The sequence below is a fragment of the Ovis aries genome, chromosome 14 (genome assembly GCF_016772045.2).
Source record: "Ovis aries strain OAR_USU_Benz2616 breed Rambouillet chromosome 14, ARS-UI_Ramb_v3.0, whole genome shotgun sequence".
Classification (NCBI taxonomy): domain Eukaryota; kingdom Metazoa; phylum Chordata; class Mammalia; order Artiodactyla; family Bovidae; genus Ovis; species Ovis aries.
Window position 1 is genome coordinate 34,309,467 of NC_056067.1, and position 14,898 is coordinate 34,324,364.

At 37.5% G+C, this 14,898-nt stretch overlaps 1 protein-coding gene across 2 annotated transcripts in view; it reads left to right on the forward strand.

Moving 5' to 3' along the window:
* Positions 1–9,803, forward strand: part of CBFB (core-binding factor subunit beta) — a 47,825-nt gene extending 38,022 nt beyond the window's left edge. For both annotated transcript variants that reach the window (XM_027978038.2, XM_027978037.2), the window contains exon 6: positions 7,563–9,803. In XM_027978038.2, coding sequence (XP_027833839.1) covers positions 7,563–7,585 — 23 coding nt within the window. In that variant the 3' untranslated portion in view covers positions 7,586–9,803. The remainder of the gene's footprint in view (positions 1–7,562) is intronic.
* The last annotated feature ends 5,095 nt before the right edge of the window (positions 9,804–14,898 follow it).

Consider the following 14,898-nt stretch of genomic DNA (forward strand, 5'->3'; position numbering starts at 1 on the left):
CCCAGTAAGTGGACCTTGGAGGCTTAAGATCCTGGCAGCATGGAGGCTTGGGGATGTCCTGGCCCTGTTTGGATAACCTCTGAGGCCTCTAGCCCTGGCTTGCTAAACTTGTAACAGCGGGGCTCATGAGCATTTAGTATGTGTAGCTGGTTAAGGTTACTGACAGAAGGAAGCAGAATTCCAAGTGGTTTTGGTTTTCCCCAGTGTCTTTTAACCTGAAATCAGTTCTAAAACTCCTGGAGTGATTGCATTTTTATACCTTTTGAATTTTGTATCATCTATTACCTGTTAAGAGAATGTTTGTTGGTTGTGTTAACACAGAATGATGAAAACAGAAGATTCTCAAACTTTTTCTTTTTAATGTGAATTTCTATCTTCATTTGAAATTTTACATAGGACTTTAATGCATAAAACAGCTAAAGGCGGGCACTGCTCTGGTTGAAGCAGGGGGAGGGAGTATTCTGGTCTCCCTCTGGAGTCCCTGGGATGTTTTCAGGGAACCCAGTAACTGGCAGAACGTAACTTGAGAACCTTTCAGGTAGTAGATGAGGATGAGGCTTCTAATAGACTGCCCTGGTTTTGAATCCTAGCTCTACTACTTGTTGCTACGTGACACTGGGAAAGTTGCTTAAATTCTTGACTCTCATCTGTAAAATGGAGCTAACACCGTATTTCCCAGGATACTGCCTAACTCAGTATCTGACACTTAAAATGGAACTCATTGGAAGCTAGTTTCTTCACCCCTCTCTTTCATTTTTGTTTATTTATTTTTAATTGGAAGGTAATTGCTTTACAATGTTTCGTTGGTTTCTGCCATGCGTCAGCATGAATCAGCCATAGATAAACATATGTCCCCTCCCTCTTTAACTTCCCTCCCACCTCCCACCCCATCCCACCCCTCTAGGTTGTCACAGAGCACTAGATTGAGCTCCCTGTATCATGCAGCAAATTCCCACGGGCTATCTGTTTTACATGTAGTAATGTATGTATTTCAGTGCTGCTCTCTCAGTCTGGCCCAGCCTCTCCTTCCCCCACTGTGTCCACAAATCTGTTCTCTATTTCTGCATCTCTTGCTGCCACACAAATAGGTTCATCAATACCACTTTTCTAGATTCCGTGTCTATGCATTAATATATGACATTTTTCTTTTTCTGACATACTTCAGTCTGTGTAACAGGCTCTAGGTTCATCCACCTCACTTGAACTGACTCAAGTTCATTCCTTTTCATGGCTGAGTAATATTCCACTGTATATATGTACCACAGCTTCTTTATCCATTCATCTGTTGATGAACATCTAAGTTGCTTCCATGTCCTGGCTAGTGTAAAATAGTGCTTCAGTGAACATTGTGGTACACGTGTCTTCTAGAATTGTGGTTTTCTCAGGGTATATGCCCAGTAGGGGGATTGCTGGGTCATATGGTAGTTTTATTCCTAGTTTTTAAAAAAATCTCCATACTGTTCTCCATAGTGGCTATATCAATTTACATTCCCACCAACAGCGCAAGAGGAGTCCCTTTTCCCCACATCCTCTCCAGCATTTATTGTTCATAGATTTTTTTATTCATCCCCTCTTTCTGTGCATCTTAGCTCACAGTGTATCTGGAGTGGCAGTAAAGGCAGGCATATCCTAACTTGATAGACTGTGAAAGTCAAAGATATGTTGCCAAGCTATTTTGTATACTGTGCTGTTTCTTTCTTTGTTTTTTTAACAATACTGAACAATTTTGCATTTTTCTGGCTTCTCTTGGGGTTGAGTAGTGATGAGGAGAGGGTACAAATTTCCTGTATTTGGTGATATTTCTTGATCTAAGGACTACATGGGTGTGTTTACTTTGTGAAAAATGCATCAATCATATATTTATGGTTTGTACACTCTTCAGTACAGAAGATAAAAAATACTTTTTACATTAAAAAAAAGTAGACTTAAAAACAGAAAAAGTAATCAAAGACATTTATTCCGTAAAGTGCCTGCCCATGGATGTCTGTTGTCACATAGAAGTAACCCATGCCTCCTTACCTGAGATTCTTTCCACGACTTGAAAATATTGACATGCTATGCATGGCAGTCTTTTATGTTACATATCTCTGTAACTGTAATTTCACTGCCTTACTTTGGGATTTTGTGAAAGAAGATTGAAGTTAATAATTTCATAAGGTAGAGGCTGAGTGCTTTGATCATAAATAAGTTGTAATAATACCTCTGTCATCTGTTCTATAGCAGCTCACACACACTCTCAGTGTGTCCAGACTGCCTTCAGCTTGATTGGCCTCTTAACCTAAAACTGTGATATAGTACTATTGGCTCTTAATTCAGCTGCAGGGTGACAGGGTGCTGAAAGAGATTTTCTCTGTCATTATCTAGAAAATGCCTTCATTTGTTTAGGTTATAAAGTCTTAGCAAATAAATTATTGTCTTTAATGTCAGAGAATGGGTAAACCATTGTTGCTTATTCTGCTATAAGCAGTTTTAGTACAGTTCAGCAAATCATATGGGAATTTTATGTGGAAACTATTTGGAAATAAAAACAGGCGAAAGACTATGTGGTTTTTATATTTATGTTTTGTATGTTTTTGGAGCCTTCGATTCTGTGTGGTCCCAAGAAAATTTCAGCCTCTTATTTATTTTAAATTCCCACAGACTTCAGTTTTCACATCACTTAACTCTATCAACACTTATTTTTATGTAAGGACAAATTAACATAAAAATCTGTCCATACTGGACCTTCCTGAGGTGTATTTTGGACAGTAGATGTAAGTGAAGTAGGAATATAAACTCAGACTAGAGTGAGCATCGGAAGCGGGTTAGTGAGGGAGAACAAGAATGCCAGGTCTGCCTTCTCCCACACAGAGGGAGAGGGCCTTGTTTGCTAGATACCATAGGAGAGGCAGACCTTACTAAAATTCTTTTAATTTTAACTTTAATTCATAAAAATCACTCATCTACAGGACACAGTGTTTTTTTTATTTTAAGATTTGAAAAGTTCATGTAGATAAATTGGGAAGTTACAAGCAGCTTTGTAGTGATAGTAACAGCATGAGTGCTTAGTATGCGCCAGGCAATATATGCTGCAATATTGGTTTTACATTTGATTCTTAATTGCTCTTAGAAGATGTAACTCCCTTTTGCGGAGCTGAGGCTGTAAAAGGGTAAGAAGCTTATATAAGCTCAGGTTACTAAAGTGTAGAGCTGCCCTATCCAAGCCCGGAAATGTCAGTTATTTCCACTATCTCTTTTATTTTTAAAATGCCACTTTAAAGTTTTCCTGAAGTATACTTTATAAGAACTGTATTTTTTTTAATGTGCCTAGTAGACCAGCTCTTGAAGTCTACTTAATTATTGTCTTCTGACCTTGTTTTTACCTTTTTTATGAGTTTGGAGAAAGTGCGTTTCTTTCTGTTGTATTAGGACTTGAAATTTCTGCTTTGTGTCTCATCTTGCCTTAGCTGTCAGGAGAAATAGCAGTTACTTAGGAGGCTGACATTAATAGTAATTGAAAGGTAAAGGTTCATTTTCTTTAGCGTTCTGAATTTGTGTTTTCACTGCCACCAGCTGACTGTGAAACCTTGGGGGAGCCATGTAACATTCTTGGTCTCAGATGTATCATGTGTAAGGAAGAGTTGAACTAGAGCTCTACAAAGCACAGTGCTGCTCTAAACTTCTATCAAGCTATGTTCTAGCCTTTAGCCAAGCGTTAAACATAAAGTGATTTGCACATTATGTTGGTGTAGTATACACTCAATAAGTTTGGGTCTATTTTTAATTATTAGGGCATTTTCTCATGAAGAGTTTTCTGCAGTTTGATGATCTTGATAATAAAAGAAAGGAAGTCAGCCAGGTTTTATTCATTTTCCCTTGGGTATCCCTGCTCTTGGCTACTTTGCATGGCTCTGACGAGCAGAGAAAGCTCCAGCGTCTGGTGAATGTCTTTGTCTCTTCATTTTGAGCACATCCCATGACTGCCATCTAGAAGCTGGATTTGCCATGTTTCTGGGTGAGAAAGAAAACAGGAGCAACTGGTAGTGAGGGGTCTATAGTAAAATGTCTAGATTAATTCTTTATAAAAACTAAAAACAGATTTGTATTCTGAACAAGCTCATGGGTGTCTGCTTTATATTAAAACCCTATTCTGAAATATTGTTAATAAAAAATTAGAATCAAGGGCCTATCTGGATTGACTGGGGAGAAAGAAACTAGAAATTACAGGCTTTGTGCTTTTAAAATAATCAGGTTCAGAGTTTCTTTGCCATCATCTTGTCTAGTTTGTTACTCATAGAATTCTTTCTGAAATATCCAGCCTTCGTTAGAAAACTGCCACAGTTTAAAGCACTGCTTTTCAAGGCGGTGTATCCAGCTGTTGAATTCCAGTCGTGTGGAATCTGTTTCATTGGACATAAATGTGTCTGTATTTGTCTCCTTCATATGACAGCACATACATCTTCATTTCTAGCATTAAATTTCCTCCCAGTCTCCCCGCTATCTCATTCTTCTCTCTTCTGCTCTCATTCATACTGTCAGACTTCCTTTTATTTTTTTCAGTTTTTGATTCTCCATCATAGTGTCTTTTACATCTTCCTCATTCCTTCTTTACAATGTAAGTAGAAATTAAAAACACAGAAAGCAAAATAACTTTCCATGCTTTCAGTAAAAATATATTTTAAACAAACCCATAGCAACCTCTGCACAGCCCTGACTATTCGGGAGGACTCTAGCTGCTGATGACTGTTTTTGTCACTCATTTGGAGTCATCCCATTATTAAAATATTTTTTTTCTTTTACTTCACTGAATTTTTAAAAATATATATATTTATTTTTTATTGGAGGATAATTGCTTTACAGAATTTTGCTGTTTTCTGTCAAACCTCAACATCAATCACCCATAGATATACATAAATCCCCTCCCTTTTTAATCTCCCTCACATCTCCCTCCCCACCTCACCCCTCTAGGTTGATGCAGAGCCCCTGTTTGAGTTTCCTGAGCCATATAGCAAATTCCCATTGGCTATCTATTTTACATATGGTAATGTAACTTTTCCATGTTACTCGTTCCATTCATCTCACCCTCTCCTCCCCTTTCCCCGTGTCCATAAGTCTGTTCTCTATGTCTCTTTCTCCATTGTTTTCCTGTAAATAAATTCTTTGGTACCATTTTTCTAGATTCCATATATACGCATTAGAATACGATATTTATCTTTCTCTTTCTGACTCACTTCACTCTGTATAATAGGTTCTAGGTTCATCCACCTCATCCCATTATTAAAATAATTCGAAAATTACTCTTACTCCAAGACAAAAGCTGAAATACCTTTTTCACAAAGTATTACTGGTAGGTTAGTAGTGATTTATAAATATATAATTAGGATTGATTTTTCTCAGTGTTTCTTCATTGCTCAGCCCCTTTCTAACCTTCATTGACTGAAACCAGATGCTTATATTACCATCTCTGATTTTGCAGAATTGATCTGTCCTTACACTACATTTAGCATTGACTCTGTACAGAACATAACTTGTTTTTCTGATGCATATGCATTCTATCGCTCTTTCAGTCTGTACCCATGTAGCATAACATTAACCTGACTAGTCAATCAACAGGAGTGTGCCAAGATGTAGTCAGCGTGTAAAAATAGTTAAGGTTTGCTAGAAGAATACATCACAGTTTATAAGAGAGACCATAGAAATTAGTGTTGGGTTTTCATCTGTTTGAAAGTGAATAAGGCAGTGTCATTTCTGTCTAAACAGCATAACCTTCTTGAGACATGATGATGAAACTGGAGCTTCCGACTAAACGTGATTTTACAGCACAGGTGTGACTTGTTGAGATGTTTCACTGAAGGTCAAGGATGCACATTCCCTAACAGTTATTTCAGATCTTAATAATTGAAATCAGAACTTTCAACTTTTGGTTGTTTCCCAAAACTGACAGACAGTGGATAATCAGTTGGTGACAATAATACATGATTCCATTTAGCTAAAGATGGCACAGGTTAATTGCTGTCAGTCTTGGTTGCTGGCATATAACAAAGGTGGCTAAAACAAGATTTAAATGAAAGATGATGGTGGCTTGGACTAGGGTGAGAGTGATAGGAATTAGTCAGAAGTGTCAGATTCAGGATTTATTTAAATGTAGAGCTCTCAGAATTTGCTGTTGGATGTGAGAGAAAGACATGTTGAGGGTTTTTTGCCGAAACAACTGGTAAAATGGAGTAGCCTCTAGCACAGGAAAACTGTTGCTGAAGGAACTAGGTTCTATAAACAGATGTTTTTGCTTGACTGACATTTGTAGTAACTAAAGAACACTTATGGAAGAAAGATGCACTGGAATTTGTGAGAGACTGAAAGTAGATATTATATGTGGATCAAGTGGGGGGCACTTATATTAAACCTGTATATTTCATGTTGATGTTTGGAAGAAACCAAAACAATACTGCAAAGCAATTATCCTTCAATTAAAAATAAATTTTAAAAAACTGTATATTAGCAGAGTACAATATGTTCATTAGTCATGTACAATATGTTCATTTTTAGATGCTCTCTATTATTTCCCATAGTTTAAGTAGAAATTTTATTCTAAAGTGAAACTTGAAATCCTCAATGTTTATAATTGTCAAGCATCTTAGTTGTTTAGTATTGTTGTAAAGATATATCCAGGTATAAACAAGTGCACCAAGGACTCTCATATCATATTTTTTTGAGACAATACTTTATTCATAGTAATTCTGAATCTTATTTCCTGGTAAGGAGATTTCTGGTTAAAACCCAGATGGCAGAGATAGAATACAGTGAGAGATAAAATTCACTACTGTATTTTTGTTATATACTTCTTATGACTCAGTTTCTTTATCCATAAAATGGATAAACAATAGCACCTGTATTATAGGTGGTTGGCAGGGATTAAATTAATTAAATTAATTCATCCATGTGAATTGCTTAGAACAGTGCCCAGCATATAGTTAGTGCTTGATGGATATCAGCTTTTTAAAAAATGTATTTATTTATATGTATATTTAATTGAAGAATAGTTAATTTACAGTGTTAGTTTCAGGTATACAGCATAATGATTCAGATATGTATATATTCTTTTTCCTTATAGGTTATTACAAAATATTGAACATAGTTCCCTATGCTATACGATCCTTGTTGGTTCTCTATTTTATATAGTAGTATGTAAAATGTCTGCTGGTATTAAAAGAGAAAATGGGAAAGTTTGCTTCTAAGGCGATTGGATGGTGTGTTCAAATTAAACCCTTTAGTCCCAAAACTATAAATAAAGGATTTGTTACTCTTTTACCCACAGTACATATTTTGACAATGCTCTTTTTCGTATAATGAGATTTTTATTCTTGGTTTTTAAGGAAACTATAGCAAAATATTTCATACATAATCTATATTGTTCTTTTCCTCTTAACATGTGGAGATACTGGCTGAAAATTTGCAAACTGAAAATTTGCAAACTGGCTGAAAAGTTACAAACTTTTTTTATATGTGCTACTGTATTTTATATTTATTAGCACTTTGATTTTCAAAACACATTTTCACCCTAAATTATAATTTTGTCATTGCAGGCAAGAAGACAACAAGACCCTAGTCCTGGTTCCAGTTTAGGTGGTGGTGATGACCTCAAACTTCGCTAATTGGTGGCACAAAAGATGTGACTCCATCTTTACATATTCATTGTTTCTAGTCTGCAGAAATAATTAATTAAAAGACCAGAAACTGTGATAACTGGAGGTACTACGGTTTATTTCTCAACCTTAGGCAGTAACAAGACATCACAAACTGCTCTGGTTTTGCACTATAATACCTGCATTTCTAATTAAGTATGCATGTAGCCAGTAATAATTTGAATTTTTTTCTATGCAAGCTTACCTTGTTGGCATTATTTTAGTGAGTTGAAACTATCTACTTGTAAAATTTTTTTTCCTTCATTTTAATTTAAAAGTTCATGTCATTTTTTAAAAGTCAAGAAATTAACATTTTTACCAGAGGGTTTTTCCCCCCTAATCAGTTGCTCTAGTTTTTTTTTTTTTTTTTTTTCAGTTTTAGATGTGTTGGTTATTCAGCTTCATTTTAGATAAACATTCTTGGCTTTTTTGTTGTGTTTCCCGTTTCCTTTTGTGTTTTTATAGTTTATGGCATTTTAAAACTGCTGATGGTTTGCATTATTTACAAGCTGAAAACCTTGTAGCATAGAGCTGTCTGCCATGCCTTCTAACACAAAGTTTACAGTTGTTAAAGTTGCAGTATCCTTTTAAATGTTGATAATCAGCTCCTTTTCTTTCCTTTTTAAACATAAAAAATTTTAATTGGTATTAACTCTAGTCTGCCCCAGATCGTTTTAGATTCTGTTCTATAATCATGAGTTTGTATGGAGATATTCTCAATATTCTACTGAAATGCCTAAAGAAGTCACAGGCTGGCTTCTGTTTTATTCAGGGATTTTTTTTTAAAGTCAATCAGAAAGGGATACTGGAGCTTCTTCATGTATGTAACAGCATATTAAACTGGAGACAGTGATGAATCAGCTACAAAGGTAATATTATATTAAAATCATGTTTAAGATAGCTGCTTTTATTTGTATTTTATAATGCATGCTTTTGTAAAAAACAATGCTGAGTGATGAAAGATTAGTCTTAGAAAATGTACATCTATGCAGAGGGTACATTTTCTTCCATTAATTATTCTGGAGAAAAAATTCACAGGTTATATATATATGGTATTTTCCAAAAGGACTATTAATAGAACCTTTTGAGATGAATTAGTATAAGAATATTTTTTAAATAGGCTCATTGTCAAATTGATTGCAGCTTTTTTTTTTTAGTACAAACTGGAAAGAAACGTAAGTTATTTGGCACCTCCTTACAAATATTTTTCATGGTTACGTTCATTTAATGTTACTGCATTTCTGAGTTTTTGCAAAAATGTATTTTATCATAGTAGAATGGCATTATTATAAAGAGTTTGAAAAAACTGACATGGTCAATTCAGAAAATGAACTGAAGTCTGAATAAGGTCATTGCATTTAAAACAGATATACGCTTGACTGATGAGGGAGGTGTGACTTTCAATGTATATAGGTCTTATAATTCAAAAACATATCCTGTATCAGAATAAAAGTATGTGTTATATATTTGAAGTCATGCATGGTAAGGAGTGTGTTAATCATTATAAACAATATACATCATAAAAGACCATGCTGATCTTGTGTAACTAAGTACTATGAATGAATTGGTTGGATTTTGATATTGTGCAGCTCACATGTTTACACACTCAGTGCCCTAATTTCCCTTGAGGGAATTGCCTTTTAAATGGTCCTTCTAGTGCTGTTTTAAGGTTACTTTATCACAGAGATCCTTGGTTTTTGACTCTGCACTTAAATTTTGTTTTTTTAAAAAACATGATGATGGCACATTTTTTCTATTGCTTCTAGCTAAGGGCTTTTTCAGTCCACCAGTAACTAAGATCAAACGCTATTAAATGTTCATGTTACCATCCTTCTGTAAATACGGGATTGTTCTTGTCATTTAGCATTGTACTGCTTCCATCTATCTTAATGCTGGCATTAAGATCATGAGCCCTTTTTCTCCAGTAGTGCAGGCTTTGAAAACTATTATTATTAAGTTATTGATGCAATTTGATATTTTTCCATAATCTGTATTTAAACAAAATTACATCATTGCATCATCTTTTCTAAATTCATCTCCATTAAAACTTGCCTTAAGCTACCAGATTGCTTTTGCCACCATTAGCCATATTGTGTGTTTGTATGTTTAATTTACTTTCACAATAAACTTCTGTGTAGTGAACTTCTGGGTCTTGGTTCTTCATTAACAATAATCCAGCAATTTCTGTTCCAGTGTTCATTATGGCACAAAAATTGATTTTGTATCTGAACTGTACTTGCATCCTGCTATTTACCCTTAAAAAAAAACCAACAGCGGCATCTAGTGGTCATTTCTGTTAATTCCAAAGAAAACCTTTAATGTAGATAACAGAAAGAAGACTAACTTCCCAATGTATATTATGGTTTTCAAAAAGTCTGCCTTGATTTACCCAGCCTGTGAGATACGACCATAGAGTAGTCACGTTGGAGGGAAGGAAGAATTCCAAACGTTACACATCCAAGTAACTGCCATCTTTCAAACTATTCATTTTAGGAATACACATTCAGTTTGACTGTGCTAGTGTCATATCAGACATTCTTAGGACTTTTCTTGGCATTTTCCTGCACCAGAAAATTAAACCATTTACTTTAGAAGCATACCTTAAGCTTGATCATAAGAAAATAATTATTCACCACTAGACTTATTGCAAATAACAAATATCTTTAATGCTGAATTGACACCATGAAGCAAAATTCCAAAGAGTTAGATTCATACTGTGAGAGTTAATTTAAAAAATTATTTGAGTCGTAGCATCGCAGTTTCAGTAATTACCTCTAGAAACAGGTATTTGGATATGTTAGTTTGGGGCTACCTGGGAAAGAAATCCCTTACTTGATTTATGCCTCATTTGGCACTAGGGAGATTTTTCAAGCTATCAGAAGCCATTGTGTGAATTATCCATCGGTGCATAACACATTGCCCCAAAACTTAGCAGCTGACAATAAACACCATCTCAGTTCCTGTGGGTCAGAAATCGAGAAGCAGCTAAGTCCAGTGGTCTGATCCAAGGTCTTTCCTGAAGTCAGATGGTCATCCTGGGCTATGTAAGACAACTGAAAGATCCTCCCAAGCCCACTCGTGGTCATTGGATGAATGACCGTGCACGGTGATGGGGTGTTGGGGATAGAGACCTCCTTCCTCGGCATATGGGTGTCTCTATCGGGCAGCTCATGACTTGGTAGCTGGCTTTCCCAGAAAGTGATCAAGGAGGTGTGCATGCCTAAGGTGAAAACCACATCTTAATAACCTCATTTGGAGCTGCCATACTCCATATGTTAAGTAACTGGGTCAGGCCCACACTGGAAGGGAGAAGTACTGAGCTTCATCTCGTGAAGGGTGGGGTGTCCCAGGCTGAACATGTTTTTAAAACCACCACAGTCATTTTGCCACATGAGTGTAAGTATTTATAAGACCACATTGGTGTTTTGATGTTGCAAACATTCTTTAAAAGTTTAAGACTGCAGTCGTTTTGTGGGCGTATTTCAAGGCATGATTCTCCTGGATAGCATCAGTTCCCTTTCCTGCATCACCACCACATATATGTACATGGCATAACAAAAATACTCAAGTAGAAAATTAAAATTTGTAGAGTAGAATCGTAGGTGAAAGTGGCAGTTTGGTTCGTTTAAAAGTAAGGTAACTCAAAACCAGTTACTGTGTTAGTTGATCCTCAACTTTTGGCTAGAATAAGCAACTTAAAGTCATTATTGGCCTTATTCAGGTTTTAAAACATTGGGAAATGTGAGAAGATAAGATACAGGCATAAATTTTTGGCTAGAGAAGATAATGTACATCTGTGAGCGGTAGATGCTAAGCAAGTGTGGCTATCGAGCTTTTGAAATGTGGCTACTAAAACCAAGAAACTTAATTTATTTTCTAATTTAAAAACTGAAGCGATGTTAAATATTTTTCTGTTATAACTTTGGGGAGGACTACCTTTGAAAATCTTGTTTCCAGGTTGAAGTACACTAAAATACCAAATATCAAAAATTAATACAAAAGAAATAAGGTTTAATTTACTATTTTGACTACATATTAAAATATACACTGTGTTATATTGGGTTAAATAAAAGTATCTTTTTTCCTTTTTAATGTGGTTAGTATAAAATTTTAAATTGCGTGTATTGGCTTATATCAACATTGTCAGCAGGCAAAGGACATCAGTTCATTTCAGTTCAGTCGCTCAGTCGTGTCCGATTCTTGCGACCCCATGAATCGCAGCACGCCAGGCCTCCCTGTGCATCACCAACTCCTGGAGTTCACTCAAACTCATGTCCATTGAGTCGGTGATGCCATCCAGCCATCTCATCCTCTGTTGTTCCCTTCTCCTCCTGCCCCCAACCACTCCCAGCATCAGGGTCTTTTCCAATGAGTCAACGCTTCACATGAGGTGGCCAAAGTACTGGAGTTTCAGCTTTAACCATCAGTCCTTCCAATGAACACCCAGGACTAATCTCCTTTAGAATGGACTGGTTGGATCTCCTTGCAGTCCAAGGGACTCTCAAGAGTCTTCTCCAATACCACAGTTCAAAAGCATCAATTCTTCAGCTCTCAGCTTTCTTAGTCCAACTCACATCCATTCATGACCACTGGAAAAATCATAGCCTTGACTAGACGGACCTTTGTTGGCAAAGTAATGTCTCTGCTTTTGAATATGCTGTCTAGGTTGGTCATAACTTTCCTTCCAAGGAGTAAGCGTCTTTTAATTTCATGGCTGCAATCACCGTCTGCAGTGATTTTGGAGCCCCCCCCAAATAAAGTCTGATACCGCTTCCACTGTTTCCCCATCTACTTTCCATGAAGTGATGGGACCAGATGCCATAATCTTAAGTTTTCTGAATGTTGAGCTTTCAGCCAACCTTTTCACTCTCCTCTTTCACTTCCATCAAGAGGCTTTTAAGCCCCTCTTCACTTTCTGCCATAAGGGTGGTGTCATCTGCATATCTCAAGTTATTGATATTTCTCCCGGGAATCTTGATTCCAGCTTGTGCTTCTTCCATTGCAGCATTTCTCATGATGTACTCTACATATAAATTAAATAAGCAGGGTGACAACATACAGCCTTGACGTACTCCTTTTCCTATTTGGAACCAGTCTGTTGTTCCATGTCCAGTTCTAACTGTTGCTTCCTGACCTGCATATAGGTTTTTCAAGAGGCAGGTCAGGTGGTCTGGTATTCCCATCGCTTTCAGAATTTTCCAGTTTATTGTGATCCACACAATCAAAGGCTTTGGCATAGTCAATAAAGCAGAAACATGTTTTTCTGGAACTCTTGCTTTTTGATGATCCAGCGGATGTTGGCAATTTGATCTCTGGTTCCTCTGCCTTTTCTAAAACCAGCTTGAACATCGGGAAGTTCATGGTTCACGTATTGCTGAAGCCTGGCTTGGAGAATTTTGAGCATTACTTTACTAGCGTGTGATGAGTGCAGTTGTGTGGTAGTTTGAGCACTCTTTGACATTGCCTTTCTTTAGGAAAGGACATAGATCATACTTATTTCCAAAAGGAAAAATGTTTTTTTAAAAAGGAAACTATTGTGTCTCAGTGTTTTTAAAACAAAGTGTGACTATTTTACCTCCTGGGATCATTTAGGGAAGAATTGTATATCCAGTGCCCAAAACAGTAAAGTGAAAGTCGCTCAGTTATGTCCGGATGAAACCATGTCTCCCGAATTGCAGGCAGATTCTTAACAGTTCAGTCACCAGGGAAGCCCAAGAATACTGGAGTGGATAGCCTATCCCTTCTCCAGCCTGTCTTCCAAACCCAGGAATCAAACTGGGGTCTCCTGCATTGGAGGATTCTTTACCAGCTGAGCTACCAGGGAAGCCCCCAAATAGACACGGTCTTTGTCCTCAGGGAATCTACGATCTGACTCAAAAGTGAACCAAAAGCAGACAAAATACACAACTTGTATTGGAAGTTGTGGATCTTACGGGGCACATCTAACTTGGTCTGGGTGGTCAAAAAGACTTCCTTGAGACATCTGAACTGAGATCCGACTGTCATCATGACAGAAGTATTATAGGTAGCATGGCAAGTTTGAGAAGCTAAGTGCAGCTGAGTGTGACTGGTGGAACGAGGTAGGGGGTGGGGGTGGGGGGGTCTGCTGCAGTGAGATGAATCTGAAAGGGTCAGCCGGGGCCAGGGTGAGGGTCACCAGCCGTGCTGGACTCTTCCAGTCATGTTAAAGTCCCTGGACAATTCCCAAGGTCAAACAGGAAGCCAGTGAGCGGTTGGGCGTTTGAGGGAAAAGGTGTTTGATAAAGCTCGTTTTGGCTGATAGAACAAGATTAGAAGCAGCAAGTTTGTCCCATTGATACGGTGATGCAAGAGGAAGATTAAGGGTAGCTTAGCGAGCATGAAAACACTTCAAGTCAGAGAAAAGAGTACAGGAGGCATAACTGACGATTTTTTCTTACCTGGACAAGCTGGTTGTGTTGCCTAAAACTCCTCAAATTTTATTGGCTTAAAGAATTATTTGCTAAATATCCATCAGGTCAATACCTCCCCATTGACCTAGGCTGATAGAGCCATCACAGGAACATTGCCATCATGTGACAGAGCCAAGAAGACAGTGTAATGAAAGGGGCACTGACTTTTAAAACTGTCATCTGAAACTTAACACACGCATCTTCAGTTTCATTTCACTGGACCTAGCAAATCACAAGGGCCATGCTCAACTTCATCTGGACAGAGAACCACAGTCTACCTTTTGCCCAGGAAAGAGAATATCTGTGACTACTACAGGCCACCCTTTGAATTCTTAAATATTTAATTTTCCTCTCTTTCCCTCCTATTTGCAATGCAGAAATAGACGTAGAGAACGAAGGTATGGATACCAAGTGGTAAGGCGGGGATGGAATGAATTAGGAGATTGGGATGGACATATATACACTACTATGTATAAAATGGAGAAGGCAGTGGCACCCCACTCCAGTACTCTTGCCTGGAAAATCCCATGGACGGAGGAGCTTGGTAGGCTGCAGTCCATGGGGTCGCTGAGAGTTGAACATGACTCAGTGACTTCACTTTCACTTTTCACTTTCATGCATTGGAGAAGGGAATGGCAACCCACTCCAGTGTTCTTGCCTGGAGAATCCCAGGGATGGGGGAGCCTGGTGGGCTGCTGTCTATGTGGTTGCACGACTGGAGCGACTTAGCAGCAGCAGCAGCATGTATAAAATAAGTAACTGATGAAAACCTACTGTATAGCACAGGGAACTCTACTCAATACTCT